The sequence below is a fragment of the Ammospiza caudacuta genome, chromosome 4, assembly GCF_027887145.1.
Source record: "Ammospiza caudacuta isolate bAmmCau1 chromosome 4, bAmmCau1.pri, whole genome shotgun sequence".
NCBI lineage: Eukaryota > Metazoa > Chordata > Aves > Passeriformes > Passerellidae > Ammospiza > Ammospiza caudacuta.
Window position 1 is genome coordinate 13,022,869 of NC_080596.1, and position 21,043 is coordinate 13,043,911.

At 40.7% G+C, this 21,043-nt stretch overlaps 1 protein-coding gene across 1 annotated transcript; it reads left to right on the forward strand.

The window, feature by feature from the left end:
- The first annotated feature begins 1,994 nt into the window (after window positions 1-1,994).
- Window positions 1,995-18,847, forward strand: CSGALNACT1 (chondroitin sulfate N-acetylgalactosaminyltransferase 1). Its single transcript, XM_058803992.1, has 8 exons — window positions 1,995-2,107; window positions 3,713-4,635; window positions 11,414-11,630; window positions 13,412-13,513; window positions 14,309-14,487; window positions 14,826-14,920; window positions 17,947-18,028; window positions 18,389-18,847. Exons 2-8 carry the CDS (start codon window positions 4,002-4,004, stop codon window positions 18,670-18,672), a joined length of 1,593 nt encoding a protein of 530 aa, XP_058659975.1. The 5' UTR covers window positions 1,995-2,107; window positions 3,713-4,001; the 3' UTR covers window positions 18,673-18,847.
- The last annotated feature ends 2,196 nt before the right edge of the window (window positions 18,848-21,043 follow it).

Sequence of the window (21,043 nt, forward strand, 5' to 3'; positions counted from 1 at the left end):
CTGAAATCTCACAGTGACATGTGCTGCTATTCAATGAAGATGTTTCAAACACCTACACAAAACCTAATTGCAGCTTCTGCCACTTACTGCCTCTACTGAAAAAAAAGAAAATAAAAGGAATTTCAAAGTTTTGTGAGCTAAAATGGGAGTTGCCAGTCTGAGTTACACCTACAATAAGAAGCTGTGGCAGAAAGTACTTAAAAACATGGAATTATCCGGCATTGCTCATGTCACATGTGCTGAGAGATCACTGCCTCTGCAAGTATGACTGAGCTTTTGCCATTCATTTCTCTCCTCACCATGAGGGGTGCAGAAATTGTGAAGCTCAGAGAGGAGATATATACATAGAGATACTTTGGTTTGAGTCCCTTTCTCTTGCACAGATTCTCTGTGTGGTTTTCGAGAGTCAAAAATTCAGACTTGAAATACATTGTTATTTCTGTGCAGAGATGAATTTCCTGTATCTCTACAGTCCAATAAAAGTTCAGTTGTTGGTGAGAAACAATGATGGGTGCATACCATCTGAAATTTCAAACCAACCAATTTTCATTTTTTGCTGCTCCCTGTGATTGGGTGCAGCACCCTCCACTGTGCAGAAGTGTTTATAGAGTGCTTAGAGTGATGACAGAATCTGTTTCTGTGTTTAGAGCATTTTTGGGGCCCAGGCTCCTTGAAAGCAAGTGAAAAGCACCTCTGTGAGCAGGGCTGACCTCTGGTTGGGCTAACAGGTTGAACTGAGGTTGGAAATGTTTTTGCAAGTGAAGGCTTTTTTAAGCATTAATGTCCTTTTCCTCAGCCACCAGACTAATCACTGCATATTTGTTACAGCTTCTCCTTGCAAACAGACTAATGCTGCTTGATGCAGCTGACTGCTGTGAAATACAGAGGCGTTTTTGTCAGTTCCTAGGAAAAAAACTGACATTTCAGTTTGTCTTCATCTCAGCTGGTGTGAAACTGTGTTGGTCTGGTGAAATCAACAGAATGGTTGTTAGGAGGAGTTACCATCCCTGGCTTTCTGGTACTTGCCTATGCAGCTGACATGCCTTAGCTGTGACCACCTTTGGTGTTGATTTAAAGTAATCTGCTTTTTTTGGCACTGACCTGGATAGGGACTGCTTTCACAAGCATGTCCATGAGATAGTAGTACAGAAGCAGCTGTATATTTAAATGTCAGTCACCGTAAGGCAATGCCACTGAAGCTACCAGTACAATTTAGTAAGACAGATCCAGAGTGCAAGCAATGAAAGCTTCTTGTCAGGATGTCTACAGTCATAATGGTAAAATCCTGAGAAGAAGGTTAAAGTCCCCATAGTCTCAATTCCTTACTATGAAAATGGTGTTTCAAAGGACAAAGTAGCTCTGCTAATTTACTGTTCTGAAATGTTTATAAAGATGCATCTTTGATGGCAGAGATTTCAAACCAGAAAACTATATAGAAAAGAGATAGTACCCTGAAGAGAGAGATACTACATTTTAGTGAAGATGGTTATCTATATACATATATATCCTAAGGTCAATGTTTGAAGAGCTCTTTGACCAGAACTCAAGTCTGTAGCTGCTTATAGAAATCAAATAGTGTGTTTATCTAAGCCATTGAGATGTAATTTCAGTTTATACCATGTTAGTACAACTAATCCTTTCACTGATGTTCAGCTTCTGCCAATTCAGTCAATGGACTAATTGTGTGAAGGGAAGCATACAAGCACAGCAGTGTTTTATGTACTACATCTCACCACTTCCTGACCCTGTCTCCCTGCACACTACCTTCTTACAGTCTTCTAGCCAGATCTGTTGTACAGTTAGAAATGCCCAGATTAATTTTCCCTGCTTTGACAAGCTCCTTTACATTGCAGGAGGCCAACATTTTTAGTGCATCCATAGGAAGCGTCTCCACTACAGCCTTTCACCACACGAGAGACAGGCTGAAGATGTAGGCAGCTGACAAATGTGAAAGCAATGAAGAGGTGTTCTGAGGTTGACAGCACTTTTCATAGTATACTCATTTTCTGGGAAAGGCATGAGAAGGGAGATAAACAGGCAATGGTTTTGGCAAGCTGAGAAGAAGCTGTAGCAGACCAAGATGTTCCAAAGAAATCACATCAAAAAGGTAAGGGTGCCAACTTCATCCCGTCCTTTTCTCCTGCTGCTTGAATATTTTCTTGAAAATCAGCAAATCTTTCTTTGAAAATGCTGACATTTTCTGGAGAATCCTAGAAATGCTATAAAAGTAATTTAGCATTACTTTGAAAAAAATACAGTACTATTTTTATGGCTCATTCTAGCCCCCTCAATTCCTGCTCAAAGTTGGGATTTTCCCCAGAAGCTCCGCAAACTGATAAAATAATAACAGTCCAAACATCAGAAATATCTCTGTGTAACTGCTGCATATGGAGTAACAGTCAATCAAGATGGGGGGGAGGGCAGGAGGGGGGAAGCCACAGAGCAGTTTTATAAGAAGTCCTACATAAGACTTTGATTCAAGACTAGAAATAACTGAAAATAACTCTGAAAGTCTTATTCTTAGTCAAACTGCTTTTGCTTAAGGGTGTGCCAGCAAGGATTTATGCCTAAAAGGACTGTGACTCTCTGTCAAAAGAGTGTAATGATGTCATGCATGCATCCAAGCGGAGAGCACCAAGGGGTTAATTTGATTGTGTTTATGTCTAACAATGTGTAATGTAGGATGTCACTCAGCCTTGATACCTAAGTGTACAGGGTAAATGATGAAGTTCCTTGCACCAGCATGGATTTGAGTCAAACCCAAGGGACTTGAAAATCTCTCTGGTAATGTTCTCAGCACAATTGTTTTAATGTAGCTTATAGCTACATCAATATTCAATTTCAATAATCTAATTTTTTTCCCTTATCTATATATACTTGAAGAAGTTTTATTAAAAATTATAATGTTCCCAGTTCCACCTTCTCTGTGGTCTATAGTCCTAGGCAGACTGGAAAACATGGTCTTACTGTACATTTTTTCAAAGATCTTCATAATGTTATAAGAAACAGAAGAGGGTCTTGAAATGTTAAAAAAATGTGCAATGATGACAGTTTCAAAATTGCAACAAAGCTTCTGTTGAGTTTGGGTAAAATTGGTCTGAGTGTTCCTAGAATATGTCCTCTTCCTTATTATCTGGTTTTTATGGGAGCATCTGGTAGGATATGTGTCAGACAATGATAGTTGTAGTAATTGGCCTTGATAACAGTTTTTAGATTTCTGGTTATCAGATTTCTACTCCAGGTCAGGCTTCATATGTTTGAATGAACTATATTTGTCATGTGGCATTTTTGAAAAAATCTCCCTGGAAGCTAAAATGTATGTGGTAGCTGTGGGACTGAGTGCCTTCCTTTCAAAACTTGAGTGAACACTCCAAGATTTGAGAACACCTGAAGGGCCATCAATGCCTGGATGAACCGAGCATTTTAGCATCCGACCACTAGACTCTTCCAAGTTATGGTGAAGCATGGGAGTCTTTGAGGCCTGGACTAGTTTCCCATGGGCAATGGGCCAAGCCATGTTATTAACAATGAAAGGGATACATATGGGATTTTTCACATAAGGATCTTGGCACCTTTAGGGTCTTAGCTCAAGCACTTCACAGCTTTGAGATCTGCTAGAGCAGCTGAGAAACAAGCTAAAATAGAACACGCTAAATGGTCTGGACTGAATGACCAAATTCTAATTTGTCTGTCTTTGTCATTTATCTTTCAGGTCCTCAGGCTCCATCAGCCCCCATCTGATCATATTGCAACAACATAGGTGTTGCCATGAGGATCAGGACGTGTCCTGTTTGCTTCACAACTTGTCTTTTGGTCCTGCTGAGTACACACCAGAGAGAGCTCCATATAGAGGCAGAACACACATTTCAAGAGAGCTGACAAACCAGTTCCTGCACATACATGTATCTGTGTAAGAGTACTCCAAGACCAGAGGCCTCTGTGGCACTGCATGGATATAAGAACTGTTGCATATGTGGGGTTAGACTCTGCTTTTTTGAGATATGATGCTCCGACGAGGATTTATTCTATTTCTTCCCCGACTTATAGGCCTGCTGGTGGTGGCCTGTTGCTCAGTGTCTATTTTTTATATGTTGGCTTGCACACCCAAGGGTGACAACCAGCAGCTTGCCTTGCCCAGGGTGCACAGTCCAACTGTGAAGGAGGGATATGAAGCCATTCTGCAAGAGCGAGAGGAGCAGCACCGCAATTACATCATCAGCTTGAAGAAACAAATTGCCCAGTTGAAGGCTGAGCTCCAGGGTAGGACCGAGCAGCTTAAGAACATGCAGAACCAGTACCCAGCCCCCTTGGACATTCATCTTGACCACAGTAAGCCAGAGAAGGCCCAGGCCAACCTGTTGGCCTTCCTGCGTTCCCAAGTAGACAAAGCAGAGGTGCACAGCGGTGTTAAGCTGTCCACAGAGTACGCGGCAGTGCCCTTTGAGAGCTTCACCCTCCAGAAGGTTTACCAGCTGGAGACAGGGCTGACACGGCACCCGGAGGAGAAGCCCGTAAGGAAGGACAAGCGAGATGAGTTGACAGAGGTGATCGAGTTAGCAGTGGGGAGCCTGAACAAGCCAGACGGGGTCAGCAAAGCAAAACCCCGCCTATACACAGCCTCCGACTTTGTGGAAGGTTCGTATGCAGAGAGCAGGTCCACACAGTGCTGGGGAGGAGTTCTGGGTGGCTGAGTTGCTGAGGGAGATGGGAGCCGTGTCAGAGCACAGATGTCTGGGATGGTGTCAGTGCTGTGACCTAGTGATGCTGTCTCAGGCACTATTGCAAAATGGCAGCTTTCCTGGGGAACAGGACCCGGTGACAACTTTGTGTCCTATAGTGACACCAATGTGTTCTCACAGCTCTCTAGTCATGTGTTTGCCTCAAAACTGACAAAGCAAGGAGTGACTGACCAGACTGCAATCCCAGATCTATTTCCAGAGTTAACACTGGCAACTGCAGTTCAAATCCATGCTGCCATTCTCCTCCTTTCTGTTTGTTGTTTAGTTTATATTTTCAAAATATGTTTCTACAGTTTTTATAGGTGCTGAACAAGCAGGTATGACTGTTTGGCACCACCTTTTCCGTCTGAGAAGGTGACGAGAAAGGAGATGTTTCCTGAAACACATTGCTTAATATCAGTTAAGCTGTGAGCCTGCCTTTATGCATAAGTAAGAGACTTTGACAAGGTACCAGTGCTGTGCTCAGGCAACAAGTGCAGAAAGATGCGGGGAAGAGATGCATGCTAGTGCTGGCTCTGTGGAGGTTCTTCATGCACTAATGGTCTTACTAGCTTTCTTATACCATGGTGAAATTCTCCAGAGGGAGGAAGTCTTTCACATGATTTAGAGCTCAAGAAACTGGAGGCCTCTGCACAGCTCAGTCTGAGCTCAAGGAACCTTCCTTATGTCACCCCCTGTGAGGCAGGTCCTTACTTCTGCAGGTTCAAGGGAACAAATTCTAATTCTCACTCATCAGTGCAGACTGATCTGTTTGCCAATGCAGTGATCCATGTACTGGGGCTGGAAACAAAGAGACGTGGCAGAAAACTTCCCTGCCAAATCCCTTTGGACATCTCTGTGACTTCTTGTCACTCTTTTTTCCCCCCAACTTTATTCTCCCAAGAATGGCAGAAACTGCCAATCAAAGGACAAATCCATTGCTCTGTGTAACTTCAGTATGTGTAGGGAGGACTGAATTATCTGTTCCAGTTCTGCATTTCAAGTATAGTTTGGACTCTGTACTTGTTTTGGAAACAGTGCTCTGCAGGTGCTACTGCCTACACAATGAGTAATAAGCTGGATTCTATGTCAGCTTCCAGCAACTTAGTATAAGTCCAGCAACACAGCAACCATGAGTCCACTGAACCCAGCCACCAAGCCAGCTGTTTTCATTTTCTGGAACTGCCATGGGCAGCCGGATATTTCTGGGAGTGCCCAGATTTGCACTGAAAGTAATAGCACTAACCCTCTAAGTGTTTTCCAGCTGCTTAAGCAATAACAGCACACAAAACTGTGTGCCTCTCATGTTAAATGTGGGGCTACAGCTCTCATCTTAAAGTTGTTCAGGTGGAGACATGTGCTGAAATGAAAATCAGGTAATCAGGGTCAGAGACAGGATTTAAAATCTGAACTGCTGCTGTCAGTATGTGGGATTTGCGTCCTTGTTTCTGCTCTACTTAGAAACGCCTTTGACACCAGCTTTGCTCAAGTGTGTTTCTGATCCTGAGTCTAGCTAGAAGATAGAGTTGTGCACAGTAATCTTGTTTTCTCGGCCTCCTGTGTGGATTTTTCTTTTCTTGTGGATCCTGGCACCTGCTATCACTTTTTCAGTACTAGTTCATTGTTAGGCAGGGTGGTGGTGTGTGGCAATAAACTCAGCTGGGGTCTGTATCTCTTCCTTTTTTAAATTTTGTGCATTTATTCTTGTCTTTGCAGAGGGGAAATGTTTCTTCAAACATTTCTTGCATTAAAGGAGAAATGTTTTGTCTCTCTGGCATCTTAAAATTAGTGTTGCATTCTCTGCAGTTTCTAGACAGAGTAACTTAGGAAATTAGACTATGACCCTAGTACCTTACATCGGAGTTAAACTCCTCAGCAGATTTGCTGTTACATGAAATTTGGATAGGATTCTCAGTTCTCCCTCCAGAGCAATAGTTGACACGTAGTGGAATTTTCCATTTCCCCCCCCCCCTTAATCAAAACCAAGGGAGCCACACCTTCTCCCTGGAGCTTGAGATGTATCCATCTGGCTGCTTCTCTGCTTAGCTTCTCTCCTGACAGAGGCACTCGGACTGTTCAGCTGCTATAATGCTCCCTTCTCCCCTTTATTCCTCCCACTTATGAACCAAGTTCACTAGCTTTCTGCCAAGGGGAGTCAGTAAGAAACAGCATGGGGAAAAAAAAGAAATTTCTGTGTATTATAAGCCGGCAAAGGACTGTTCTGTTTTCAGTAGAAAGCCACTTGCTCAGAAAGCAGGATAACAGGTCCAGTCATTAATTTATGTAAATAGCAGCAGCACCAAATAGATCTGGGAGTTGCTCATTTTCTCAGAGATGGAGATGATAATTCGGAGACTGACAAGCCTCAGTAGTGTGTTCCATAAGTGAATGGAATCACTGCCTGATGATATTCTTTCCTAATGTGAATAGCTCCAGAAAATCCCTGGATTTTTAAGAAATGCCCTGCCATAACACCTTCAAATATGCTGGATCAAAAGTTTTCCTACTTGAAGTATGGAGCTGTCTAGTGACTGGAATTTTAATCAAGGTCTCAGAGGCAAAGGAAAAAGGAGTAGCTTTGCTTCCTCAAATGGGCAGCTACTGGTAGTGGTCTATCTGATGGAATTTTGCCATGGCTGCTTACTGGGACAAAGGAATGATGCTTTTCATCAAAGGATAAGATGCTGTATTTTACTGCATGTGAAGTGGGAACACCATTGTAGCACTGAGTTAAAACGAGGACAACAAATCCTGATAAATCCTCATAGTGGCTCCTACATCATCTAACAGAAGGGAACTAATGAACATGAGTCCAGGGAGTGTTTCTGGAGACACTAGGAGACTTGAAGCCTGTAGTCTGTAGAACTGAGACTAGAATTGTCATCCACTCAACAGCATTTTGTTATGAATGTGTGGCTGTTTGCTAGTTACACATTTCATGTAGATCCATATAGCTGGCAGTTGTTTGCCTGCCCTGCTGAGTAGACATCAGGTGTTTTCCATTTCTTTAGAGAGCTCTGGGAATTGCTGCTCTGAAGACTGGAGACTTACTGCTCTTTCATCAGTTCTTCAGCCCAGGCCATTTTTGCTTCTCAATTGTTCTTTCCCTTCATCTTAGGGCCATTCTATCTGCTGACACAGAGCTTCTGTTTACTTTTTACACTGGGTTTCCAAAGGCTTTGACTTTTCTCTCTGCCTCTCAAAGAAATGGTGCATATTCTGAAACATATATGCTGTAATGGAAGCAATAGGTGATCAATTAACCTTCTTTTATCCCAATTTAATATCTGGCCTTTCCAAGGCTTTCATTTCAGAAGCAATCTTTTAAGGAAAAGGGGGTTTTGTTTACTTTTTTGAGACTACTTTTTTCCTCTCCTCATAGTTCATGTCTCAGAATTGAGGTTGTTTGACACATCTTCCTGAATCACATAGAAAGTCCTGGTGGCACAAATAAAGTAGAGCCTTTGGAAATGGAAAACATTTGTAAAAGGCAGGATGTTCTGCTGGGTGAGTTGCCAGAGTGACTCAAGACATTCAGACTCATTTCCAAGGCTCACTGCCTGCCCTTGGGCAAATCACTTTGTTTTCTGCTTCTAAAAAGAAGATACTTTAAAAGGAAAGAACATTTTTTAAAATTAAAAACAAATAGTTTAAATATTCATGAAGAATAGCCATATTTAATTAGAGGCATTAAACTTGCATACAGTTCTCTTCAGTATAAAATGTTGGGATTATAAATTCTTGGATTACCATTTTGTACAAATGCCTGCACCTAAACTACTTGTTTTCAGCCATAGCAGAGGTACTAAACAAGAACAAAACTACAGATTTAGAAGCAGCCTCTGTATGTATAGCCCTATGAGGGACCCCAATCAGGTCCCAAATTTGCATTCATCTTTAAGCTACTTCTTATTTGGCAAGGTTTCCTTTATTGGATATTACATCTCTCCAGGGAAGTGGAATTTGTGGGGTCACTGTTTCTTGGCTGGGGTAGGTAGAAGAGAATGTAAAAGCAAAAGCTGAAATATTGTGTGGTAGATACTATTAGATTTGTTAATTTAATTTAGAACTTTTTTATTATGAAAAAATGTCAGTTCACTATGTCAAACATATGAAACAGTCCTATCAATTTATCTCTAAAGGGAATGAAAATCAGATTTAATTTAGAATTTTGTTTATCTGAATGTCAGAAGGTTGCCTTAAACTTTCAAACACAAACATCTGTGGTAAAACCTGTGTTCAAAAACTGCCTGAGCAAATGAGTGCATCCAACAATGCACTCAGATCATCAGCAGGCTTTCTGTAAGAATAAATGGGTGAGCAGGGTTCAAAGGCCCAGATTTCTATTCTCTGGCCACCAGGAGGAGGAAATCAAGGGACTATTAAGCCATTATTCAGAAGAGCTCTGTGGGAACTCAGCACATCACTCCAGATGTCCAGAGTTACTGAGACAACCCTTGGGGAGCTCAGAAATCCTAGAATGTTGCCAGAAGCGTCTGGTGGTTGGATTTTGACCCTGCAAGGGATGTGCCACCTGTTTGAGGACAGGAGAATCACTTGGGAATGAATGGTGTAAGAATGAAGTATTTACAGGGTGAAAATGTAGATTTTGGGATTTTGGTAGAGGGGGGGTTATGGAGACAAGATGGAGGGACCAGGGCGTGTCTTGTCCTTCTTCTTTCTTCTTCTTGTCATTCATTTTCTGTGGTTATGTTGGCACTTTGGGATTGGTCCTTGATGAAGGTGCACTTGCTAATATGGGTGAAAGGTGTTGGGAAATAAAGGTAAATATGATGTACGTAGTTTTTAGTACAAAAATAGACACCCGCCCAGTGAGAGGTCAGAGTGCCCTTGGCTGCCTTGCTGGTCAGACCTCTGTCGGGCTGGAAGAAAATTTTGTAGATAAGAAATAATAAACAATTTGAAGACTGAAAATCTGAAGAGTCCAGACTTGTCCTTTGAAACGCAGGCTGTCCCAAGGCCATCCTACATGTGACCATGCAGAGACGAACAGCTGGAGTGGTCAGAGCTCCATTCAGTAACAGATGTAGTTCATGGTCTGCAGCTTGGGCAGACTTTATGAAAAAAGCTAGGAGGAGTCAAGGGCACAATGCTGAAAGATTAGCAGCAAAAGAATTATGGAGCTCCTATCTCCCTAGATTCATTTACTATGCTAGAAGGAGGATTGGAGCATTTGGTGAATCAGCTTATATTAAAAATAAAACATGAAGTGAATAACAGATCAGCAAATCTGCATATATTATTAACCAGCTAAAGTGTTCATTAAGAATAAAAGACTTATAGAATGATAGTGAAGATAAGACCGCCCACAGAACTCTCTCCAGATAAAATCACACCTAATTAGTTTTTTGATTATACCAATGTAAAAGCTGCAATACAAGATGAAGAGATTATGTCACTGCTCTTTGAAGAAAACTTTGACCCAGACTTTCACAAGAAATACAGACAGAGCTGACGCCTATGGGTCAGATGCCCAGCAATGTTACACATCAGGGAATAACCAAAATTTTTTAAAAAGCAAGCCTTATTTTGGTCTTGTTTTTCATAACCAGAAGAAGCTATGCTTCCTAGCCAGATGGAGAGGAAAAAAAAAAAAAGAAGAAAGAAAAGAAAAGCAAGTTAAGAGGAGGAGTTTTTTTCAAGACATGTGTGCTTGTCTCTTTAACTTCTGCAAGAGATGGAAGGCATTGCAATTATACTCTTGTACTGATTAAGTTGTTAAGATGTTTACAGTGGCTTAATGACTGGTTGGAATTAGCATTAATTTTTCTTTCTTAAACCTAATGGATTTCCAGTGAAAAAGCTTTATTTCAGTATACACTGTAGGGACTGAAGTATCATTTACAGTGGGTAAAATCTATAGCCTTTTTGCCAATTTGATCTCATTTAGGATATTATAGTATTTTGGTGGGGCATGATCAACGCTTTTACAGTTCATGCTGGCTCTCAGCATGAACCAGAGCAATTTCAGCCATCAAGTATGTCAAAAGTTTCTTCCATACAGAAAATAAATACATGATTGTATGAATTAAGTATCCTGGTCTAGCTCTGACAAACTGTAGTGTTATCCTTGCAGACCATTACTTGACCAGGAGTGGGCATTCATACAGAAAATAGCAGTGTCTTGAGAACTGAGTAACAGGAGAGTTTTGTCCTGACTGAAGGTGGGTGAAGTTGATGGCTGGGGCCTGTTTGCAAAGTTTTATCAGGGGACTTTCCAGAGAACCTCCCAGTGCTCATCAGGAAATTACCTTTCTGGGAGATGGCCTAATCCCTTCTGTTGCAGAGAGGCAGACTGCCTTTGCAGTCCCTCTGCATCCCATTACCATGCATGTCTGCAGTGTGCAATTGGAGCAGTCTGAAAAATAAGGACAGTACATCTGCCGGGTTATACTGAGGGTGAGCAGTTGGTAATCTTCAGGGGTTTGTAACTCAGCCAAGCCTTGAAATGTGCCTGCAAGAATACCAAACAGCTCCTTCAACCCAGGGCTGTGTCCCTGCTACAGTGATGGCCTCCTCCAAATGATAGTGGACTGTGCATTGGTATAAAAGTAAATATCTCATTGCCTCTGCTGTGTTTTCAGCTTAGATGTAGCAACTTAAGACTTTCCCCCTTTTTCCCCCCAGGAGCCCAACTTTAATACAAAAATCTCTTCATTTTTGTTTTCATGCAGGGATCTACCGTACAGAAAAAAATAAAGGCACCTTGTATGAGCTGACTTTCAAAGGAGATGCAAAACATCAGTTCAAGAAGATTGTTTTATTCCGGCCATTTGGTCCTGTAATGAAAGTGAAAAATGAAAATGTCAATATGGCTGACACACTTATTAATGTCATTGTGCCGTTGGCCAAGAGAGCCAGCAAATTTCGGCAATTCATGCAGAATTTCAGGTGGGTTTTCCTTCCTTCCTTCCTTCCTTCCTTCCTTCCTTCCTTCCTTCCTTCCTTCCTTCCTTCCTTCCTTCCTTCCTTCCTTCCTTCCTTCCTTCCTTCCTTCCTTCCTTCCTTCCTTCCTTCCTTCCTTCCTTCCTTCCTTCCTTCCTTCCTTCCTTCCTTCCTTCCTTCCTTCCTTCCTTCCTTCCTTCCTTCCTTCCTTCCTTCCTTCCTTCCTTCCTTCCTTCCTTCCTTCCTTCCTCCTAGGAAAGTAAGATGCAATTAAAAGAGTTATCTGTGGTATTCGCATGCCCTCTGAAAAGAGAGAAGCTGTGAGACAAGCAGAGAAGAAGGAAAACACAATTCTTTTCTCTCTCACCATGCCTGTATTGTGCCAAAGTAGAATGCAATATGGAGATTGTTTACCCACAGTGAGGATGTTTTGTTCCCTTGGCCTATCAGGGCCAAGAAGGTGTGTGTGTGAGACTGTCACGGGACAGACACGAGAGAATCAGAGATGAGTGCAGTTCTGTGCAGTTGTGAGCAGGAGTGAGTGCATGACAGATTCAGTTTAGATGAAATGTATACAGTATAGTATAATAAAGTAATTAATTAGCCTTCTGATGATGAGTCAGATGCATCATTCTCTCTCCCCTTCATTGGAGTTGCCTTTGATTTACAATAGTTATCAAAACCTCACTCACTGCTACTTTTACATAACAGTTCATTGTGCCACAGAGTGATTTTTGAGATTACAGACTGAAAGGCATTTGACTGCTTAATGCATAGTGATTACGATAAAAGCAATTATATTCCAGTCATCAGGGTTTCTGATTTGCATGTACCTGACTCAAGAGTCTCAATCTATTTGCTGGGCACATACAATTGTGGCAACATGAGAATGCCATGCACTAGTTGCAAAGGGGAAAAAAGGAAAAGGGGAGTCAGTGCTCCCAGACACTTTGCTAGGCTCCATTAGGTAAAATATTAAGGCAACAAAAGGCAAGAAGGAAATGTATTTAAGCTTTCAGCATAGTTATTCTTAAACTATTACTTTTTCAGCACAGATATGATGTTCAGAGGAAGAACTGAACTGAGATGTAACTTTAAATAGCTACCCAGAAAAGACTGTGTTATCAAAAGATACTTACTCTAACAATGGGATGTTTTGTCTAATTACAGCCATCTAAAAATAGGCTCCTTGTCTAAATTAACCTTCTGATTAGTACTCTGATTATCTTGTTTTAGACTGGTAGAAATCGCCCTCTGGTCATGCTGATCTCTCTGCTGATTATAGATGAACTCTTACAAACTAAACTTAGTGCAAGTGAGGCACAGTTCTAGCATTTGCTCAGATTGGTCTTACCCTTGAGCTACATATTTGATCTCTGCTAATACTTAGGTTTTAGTAATGCCAAAGATCTGAACTCTGGAATATCTGTTGCAAAAACTCAAGGTTATGAGGTAGGATATTATAAAAATCCCCTTTCTCATGTTCTTCTGAGTGCTGAAGTTATTGCCTGCCTGATTATTCTTCCTGGGGCTGGATGGCCTCTTTTAACAGTATCCTATTAATGTAACAAATGCTGTTTAGAGAGCTGGTACCTATCTGCCTGAAAGACTTCTGTCTTTTCTAAGGGAGAAAGTGAGCAGCTTTCTCAGGACAAGAATGCCTGTCAGTGAATCTCGTCCCCAGGAATGCCTCTGAGGTTCACCCTACTCTGCCTTCTCCAGCTGCTGTAGGTTATTGAAGGAAGGTAACTTCTGGAACAAGTCACAAATCTATCTCTTTTCTCCAGGGAAATGGGCATTCAGCAGGATGGACGAATTCACCTCACTGTAGTTTACTTTGGAAAGGAACAAATGAATGAAGTCAAATCAATACTTGAAAATACTTCTAAGTAAGTACCTGAACATCTGGTGCTGTTCATATACAGCGATCCTACGTGAAGTGGAGACTTGATAACTCAAAACTCATAGTTGTGCCAAAAGGTTCTAAAGTGCATTGCAGAAAATAGCTTTCTTTTTGTATCAAATAAAAGTGGTGTTACCCAGAGTCCCACTGAGTGGTCTTTAGAACTGCAGAGCAGATTTTAACTCAATTTACCTCAGTGCAACTGTTTGGGGTTTTATCCCTCCCCCCCCACACACTGGTAACTCTTTAGTTCTTTGAAAGTGGTTTTGACTGTTAGGACTGAAATCTGACTTCCAAAGGCAGGTGGAAGACAATTTCAGTAGAGCACAAAGGAACTGGATACTTTTGGCCAGTTCTGCCCTGTTAAGTTTGGTTACATAGCTGTATTTGTCAAGATCATGTGGCACTGCAGCCTTTTGCTTGTCTTCTCTGTGTAGGAAGAAGACCCATGTATAGATACAGTAATGTAACCACAGGTAATTGAAATTTGCACACTGAAGATATTTTTGTGAATCTAAACCTTGTTGGGATTTTTGTGAGATCTGTCCAAAGAAAGTCTGTGACAGGAATGCTAGTGTGTGCTTGACACAGGTCAAGCTCTGAACATAGACAGGAAATATCCTCAAGAGTCAAACAGGACATCTCTTCCCTCCAGTTGCTCTCAGAAATGTGATACTACAGATTTCTATTAATCTGTTAATTCTTTCATATGGGGTTCCCACCCCCAGCTTGTATTAAGATTGGATGGACAGGGTAAGTTGCTGAATATTTTCCTTTCTAGGTCAGCCAACTTCAAGAACTTCACCTTCATCCAGCTGAATGAAGAGTTTTCCAGGGGCAAAGGGTTAGATGTTGGTGCTCGATTTTGGAAAGGAAACAATGTTGTTCTCTTTTTTTGTGATGTGGACATATACTTCACAGCTGAATTCTTGAACTCCTGTAGACTGAACACACAGCCAGGTACTGCTCCTCATGAAGTGCATTGTCTTTCAACAGGTTCCACCTATTATGTAAAATCCTTCACCAGAGTATTCTTGTCTTTGAATTGGTAATGAACTGTAAATCAGTTGTAACAGTTCTTGCTCCCAGTGTGTAGAATCTCTTGCCTTCAGCACCTGTTCTTTCTGGAACAGGATCTTTTTATTAATTATATCCTCACATTCTCATGGAAAGAACATAGGCTTAGTGCAAAACTTGTGTGATTTTGTCTGGATTTGGTCAGGTCTGGACTGTACCTTTTAAGAGACAAGTGTGTTTTATACAGCTTTTTAAAAAAAACAACCTATTGTCATTTCCAGGGAAGAAGGTATTTTATCCTGTTCTCTTCAGCCAGTATAACCCCAGTATAATTTATGGTCACCATGATTCCATACCATCTTTAGAACAGCAGCTGGTAAGTACATGCATCTCTGAATACCTGCTTCTATTTGAACAAAGCATTTTTAAAGGTACATATGCTCTTGGATAGCATTTCCCTATTCCTTGTGCACAGTGACCACCACACAGACAAAATTAACTACAACACTCACCTTACTGTGAGTTCTGCAGTGTTTTTCACTGGGAAGTACATTGGTGCCATTTATTTTAAACCTTTTTGGAGTTTTTACATGGAAACTAAGAACTTTTTAAATGTCTGCTTCTCTGTTAGAACTAGTGAACAATTCCTCCATGGTGTGCTATTTTGGGGTGACAATCATTGACTTGCTCTGATTTCTTCCTGTCACTGAATACTATTTGCATTTGAAGACATGACATTTGTAAAAAGCAGAGCTGTCCTCACATCAGTCAGTAAAAAGAGAACTCCAGGAGCTGTCACAGTTATTCCCCACTTACTTGAGCATCTTACAGTGGCCTTTCCCTTCTCACAGTTCATGACTGAACTGCCTGTGAGCAGACAGTGTGTTTCTGAAGTGTCTGAGTCAAATCACATGCTTGGAACTGTCACTTTATTCTGGCACTGATACAACACAGCACAGCTCCACTGATTTTCATCTCACCTGCATAATTTTGACAAGAGAAAAAAGCAGTATTTTTAAAAACATTGCCATAAGGCATATGATTAAGACATGTAGGAGTCTCCTGAATGAGAAGGGAGCTGTTGTGAGGAAGAAAGAGCACACAGATTAAAGGTTCAAGTGAATGTTAGTGATCAAGCCATTGCCTGGCACTGCTGCAGACACTGTTCTCCATTCTCTTGTGCTCTGGTGTTGCACTGTTGTTGAGCCTAAAGGCCTGATAGAAGGGAGTCTTGCTTCTCTCCAGTTCTCTACCCACTAGTGCTGCTAAGTGGCTGAATTTTCAAATTGAAACATAAGTCAACTCTGCAGCTTCATTCAGTTCCTCTGGGCCAGGTCCTAACCTGCCACATCTGCCTCTCTTACTGCCAGGCACTGCACTCACTAGGGCTCATCCTGTCCCTGGCTGGACACTGTCCCCAGAGCATCCCAGCTTCTATTGTTGTTCTGGATAAGTATGAATTAAGGTGGTGTGAGCCCAGAGACAGTCACAGTTGAAAAAGATCACCTGGTGTCTGAGTCCAGTCTTCTGTCATCACTACCCCCACCTTATACAGTTCCTCTATAAAAATGAAGAATGAGAGTTTGAAAAGTCAATCCAAAATATTTTAAAGTAATTTTTTAAACTACTCTCTGTGTTATGAGACATATAGCCAGAAAGCCTTTTACTGAAGTGTCTGGAAAATTGCTTGTACTGTTTTTTTCTCAGAAGAAACTTGTTCTGATCATACCATGGGATTCACGTAAGCTTTTCTTTCTCTGCTCAGAGCCTGTCAGGGATCCTCAAGCTTGTAAAAATTGTGCTTAGGGAATGAAATAGAGTTTAGCTTTCAAGCTAGCATAAATTCCACAAAGTATATTGTCAGGATTGTGAAAATATTTATAGCTAATATTGAATCATAAAATGTGATGCTTATGTCAGAAAAGCTTCTTGATTTAAAGAAGTACAGCCAATCCCATTTTTATGTATATTTTTGTATTTTTAGCCCACATTAGTTGCCAGGCATAAAGCCAGATCTATGCCAATAAAACAAGACAGTGTTAGCTCTCTGTCCTGGAACTTGGGCTGCTGAGGAGAAAAACAAAAATCCTTCAGAAATCTTGGATAGAATTTGATTTGTGCAGCAGCCACTTGCCCTAATGGGAAATAATAATGCTAATGCACATGAGTAGCTTGCTGTAAGGGCATTGTGATGGAGACTTCTTGTTACAGTGCAGGCCTGACAGATTCAATCTTATTTCCTTTTAATTGGCTTCTGCAGTGACTTGGCTTTTTCAAGGAAAGGAGAAATGAGAAGAGAAATGAAATGTATAGCAATGCAAGCAGTAAAATAAATTTTTTAAAAAAGCATTTGAAGTGACAAGAGTTATGAACAAAAATGGGAAGCATGAACAATAAATCAGGAGAGAAAACTTTGGAAGAGCATTTCTTCGTAAAAGAAATACTAGGATTTGTAAAACCAGAAATGGAAGTTCTCTTTCCTCATCTTCTGAAATTCTGTCACGACTAAGTCAAGATTTTCTAAAGAAACTGCTAATGGATAGGTTTTTAACCAGGCATTCAAGAGTGTGAAGTACTGCTGACTTGCTCAGAGGATTTAAATGCCTATCCCTTGAAGCTCTTGGATGTCTCACCAGATTGGGTTAGGTCACTCACATGCATGAATTATGACCTTAGAGATCTGTACTTGGATATCTGCCTTTCAAAATTATAGCCATTGTTTCTCAGTGCTCTGATTTTCTACCTGTAATAATAATATTTTGATTGTCCATCTCAGGAAGGCAGACCATTCATCTTTACAAAGGCTTTCATGGGACATATATCTATCACCAAGCGTTTCTGGAGTTCAATTTTAGGTGGATATAGCACTTTCTGTAATGGAAAATTATTCTTGTTACTCAAAATCAATGTAATCAAAAAGCTGTAGATTGTGTGATCAGATTAGAACCACTGTTTTCTTCTAGAGCTCTTGTGGTCCACAATGCAGATGCCACCATCTGTTCTGACAGCAAAGTCTGGCTTCCCTGGTTTACCAATATGTTTCTTACATCAGGTGTGAATCCCACAGAAACTAACAATTTTGGAGGATGCTTTGCCTTCAAAGAAATTATCTCCAGAGGTGTGATATTGTTCTACTTGGTCTACAACAGCAGGGTGGAGCAAAACCTGATTGTTCTGGGTCAAGCGGGTTATCCAAGATCGCTAAGAACACAGCTGTTTTGGGATGGCAGATATATAGATATGTCCAACGAATATCTACAAAAATGTGTTCAGGACCAGCTGTGGATTCACATGGGGAAGAATAAAAGGGTAGTTGCTCCTATTTCTGACCACATTCAGGTCAGAATGCTCACTCTGAAAGCATTTCTGCTTCTATATAAATATTCCTTTCCCTCCATGCAGATTATTAAAAAAGAAACTGGATTTTGGAGAGACTTTGGTTTTGGGATGACTTGCCAGTACAGATCTGATTTTATCAACATAGGTAAGAAAAATACATTCCAATACACCTGCCTTTTTGCTAAAACATAGAAAATTATGATCAGCCTCCCTTTCCTTTGCCAATGTGTCTGTCTCACTAATTTGCAGCAGTGCTGGGGTTAGATGTTCAGGCTTTTCCCAGGTGTAACAGAATTACTAGAATCTAAACACTGTTTACAAATAAAATTACAAATAAAGAACTTTTCTCTGAAGGTGAAATATTTGAACACGGGCAGTTAAATGTTCACAGAAAGTGTGTGTGTTTTAAAGGCCTGACTGGAATCAGAAAACAGCTGCAGTGCAATTAATAGCACTGAGTTTGCTAACAGATTTCTAGTTGTATTTTGAATTTTGTCTGTGTCAGGTGGCTTTGACCTGGACATTAAAGGCTGGGGTGGTGAAGATGTGCATCTGTACCGCAAGTACCTTCACAGCAACCTGATGGTGATCCGAACGCCTGTCAGGGGTCTCTTCCATCTGTGGCATGAAAAGCAGTGTCTGGACGAGCTGACTCCAGAGCAGTACAAAATGTGCATGCAGTCCAAGGCCATGAATGAGGCTTCTCATGGCCAGCTTGGGATGCTTGTTTTCAAGCAAGAGATTGAGACACACCTGCAAAAACAGAAATTGAGCAGTAAGAAGATGTGAATCTAGAAAGGGAGGTTGAAAGCCTCTGAACTGGACTCCGGGGTGTTTTGGAAAAGAAGTTTTAACCAGAAAAGTTGGGATGAGACTGAAAGAGGATGGAGATTCCAGCAGGATGGCAGCAAAAGCAGAGGGAAAGTGTCTGTCCTCCATACTTTTGTTTTTATTCTAAAGAGGTTTTTAAGTACTCCACTATCCTGACTGTTCAGCACTTGCTTCTGGGGAAGACTTGAACACTTGATGAAATTCAAGGTCACATCATAGACACAATGAACATTATATGTTATTATGTGACCAGTGTGGTATTCACACTAACAAATAGATGTGCTTTTCCTTTGAAATGTTTGTAAGATGTGTACAGTTATTGAAAGGATTGATCTTTTGGTGGGCCAATAATTAGGAATTATTTCCTGCATCTAACTTGACATATCTAAAAAGGGCTATTGTTTAACAAGTCCAGGGACTCCTGCTCTGAGGACATCTGATTGTTAACCATGGTAAAGCTGGAGTAACCAAAAATACTTTTTCTTTAAGGGGCTGGGATGGGGGCACAGCAGCAGTTCATTAACAGGCCATTCCCAGTTAATCCAGAGAAAGAGCTTTCTCAGAATGTGCTTTCTAAACTTAAAGAGAAAATCTTACTGGTCAAGTGTGATGGTTGAAAAACCATCAACTGGAGGGTACTGTTTGTTCTCCTCTGTGGACAGTGAGCCAAAAGCAATGAGCCACATCTGAATCACATAGTGTATTTCTGCTTTAGAATGCTGTATGTATTTCAAGATTTATTTTTAAATGAAATTCATTTGGCTTGAGAATTATTTTGCCATACTTCAGGTTTTCTACTTCTAGCCTTAGTAGGAAATAGTAAACCTTCCAATGCTTGGAAAAGGCTCTGCAGATCTGTGTTCCTGTGGATGGGAACTGGAATAGATAAGTGATTTTTCTACACAACCTGGTCACTGGAAGGCAGAAGCTTTACCATGCTGAAGAAAATGAAATACATATCAACTTGCAGTACTGATTTAGCAGGAGGCTTTAAACTCCAAATGCCAGATACCAACAGTGATGAACATTTTCTGATTTTATGCCAAAGTATTTCTTCTAAACCAAATACAGAGTCTTGCCCAGGGTACAAAAAGCTTTCTGTAATTAACAAAATAAATTTTTGTGATGGACTAGTGGACCCTGCAAATTCTCTTATGATAATTATAGGTACTAATTGTAAAAATTACTAATCTTCTTGATAGTTTTTGTTGCAATTGCCTAAAACTGTTGAAAGTTTGATTTACTGCTGTTATAAAGCATTTTATTTTAATGCTGACTGCTATTTACAGTTTTAATATATACTAGCCAACAAAAACTGCACGGGCTTGTAAATCCCATTTGCTTACCTAAATGCTGTTTCTCTGAGCAGCCTCTTTGGTTTTTGGATTCTGATTAATTCAAGGCAGTCTGAACCAGATTTCTAATTTGGTTTTTGGCTTGTAAAAGCTGGGGGAAAGAAAGGTAGCACTGAACAATGAATGAGCTACTCTTTGTTGTGCAGCTGTGCAGTAGGAAGAGTGCTCTTTTGAAAGCACTGCATGCAGGTTCTGCAGACAGAGACCATGCTGCTATAAGTATCTTTTCCTTGGGCAGGTTTATATGTGTTTGACTTTTACTGGTGCAAAGGATCTGCATTGCACTCACCTTGCAAATCACCAAGTATCTAAAACACTGCAAAAATAAAAAAGAATAGAAACTTTGTATACTTCAAAACCTCAACCCCAAAATACATCACTTACCATAGAAACTTCAGTAATCACTCAAGTAGATCCTGCAAAGAACTGCTTTGTTCCCAGAACGCGTGATAAATTATTTATAAAGGGCTTTGTATTGATGAAGTAACTTTACAAACATTATGCAATAGGAGGAGACAGGTATGACTTGTTGACTGCATATCAAAGTGTGGTTATGCAGCTGGTCCAAAGCAAAAGTTGTTCCTACAGTCCCACTTAAACCTGAATTTGAAACTGGGTGTTGTACACTATGAAAGTTTTGTAATCATGACTTGTGCCAAGCCTCACCTTAACTATTTCCACGATTGTTTTATTCAGTCTTCCCTAAGCCACACTTGTAGAGCAGAACTAGACCAGATATCTCCAGAGGTCCCTTCAAGCCTCTATTAGTCTCCAGTTCTAAGCACTGGGCAGTTGTAAATTCAGCACTTCATTACTTTGCAAGCACATCATCCAGATCCTGTCAGAGTTTTACAACTTATGTTTTTAAATAGCACCTTTTGATTTTCATGCATGTCCTTTTCCACAGAGATGCTGTTCCTCTTGCCAGGAACAATACTGTCTATGTAGTTTCTTTCCTTGGCTGCAGAAGCCAG

Excerpts from the sequence above, each read along its gene's own strand:
- CSGALNACT1 (XM_058803992.1), top strand. The coding sequence starts at position 4,002 with ATGATGCTCCGACGAGGATTTATTCTATTTCTTCCCCGACTTATAGGC. Across the intron at positions 14,488-14,825 it reads TAGACTGAACACACAGCCAG|GGAAGAAGGTATTTTATCCT; the intron begins GTACTGCTCCTC and ends TGTCATTTCCAG. Across the intron at positions 14,921-17,946 it reads CATCTTTAGAACAGCAGCTG|ATTATTAAAAAAGAAACTGG; the intron begins GTAAGTACATGC and ends CCCTCCATGCAG.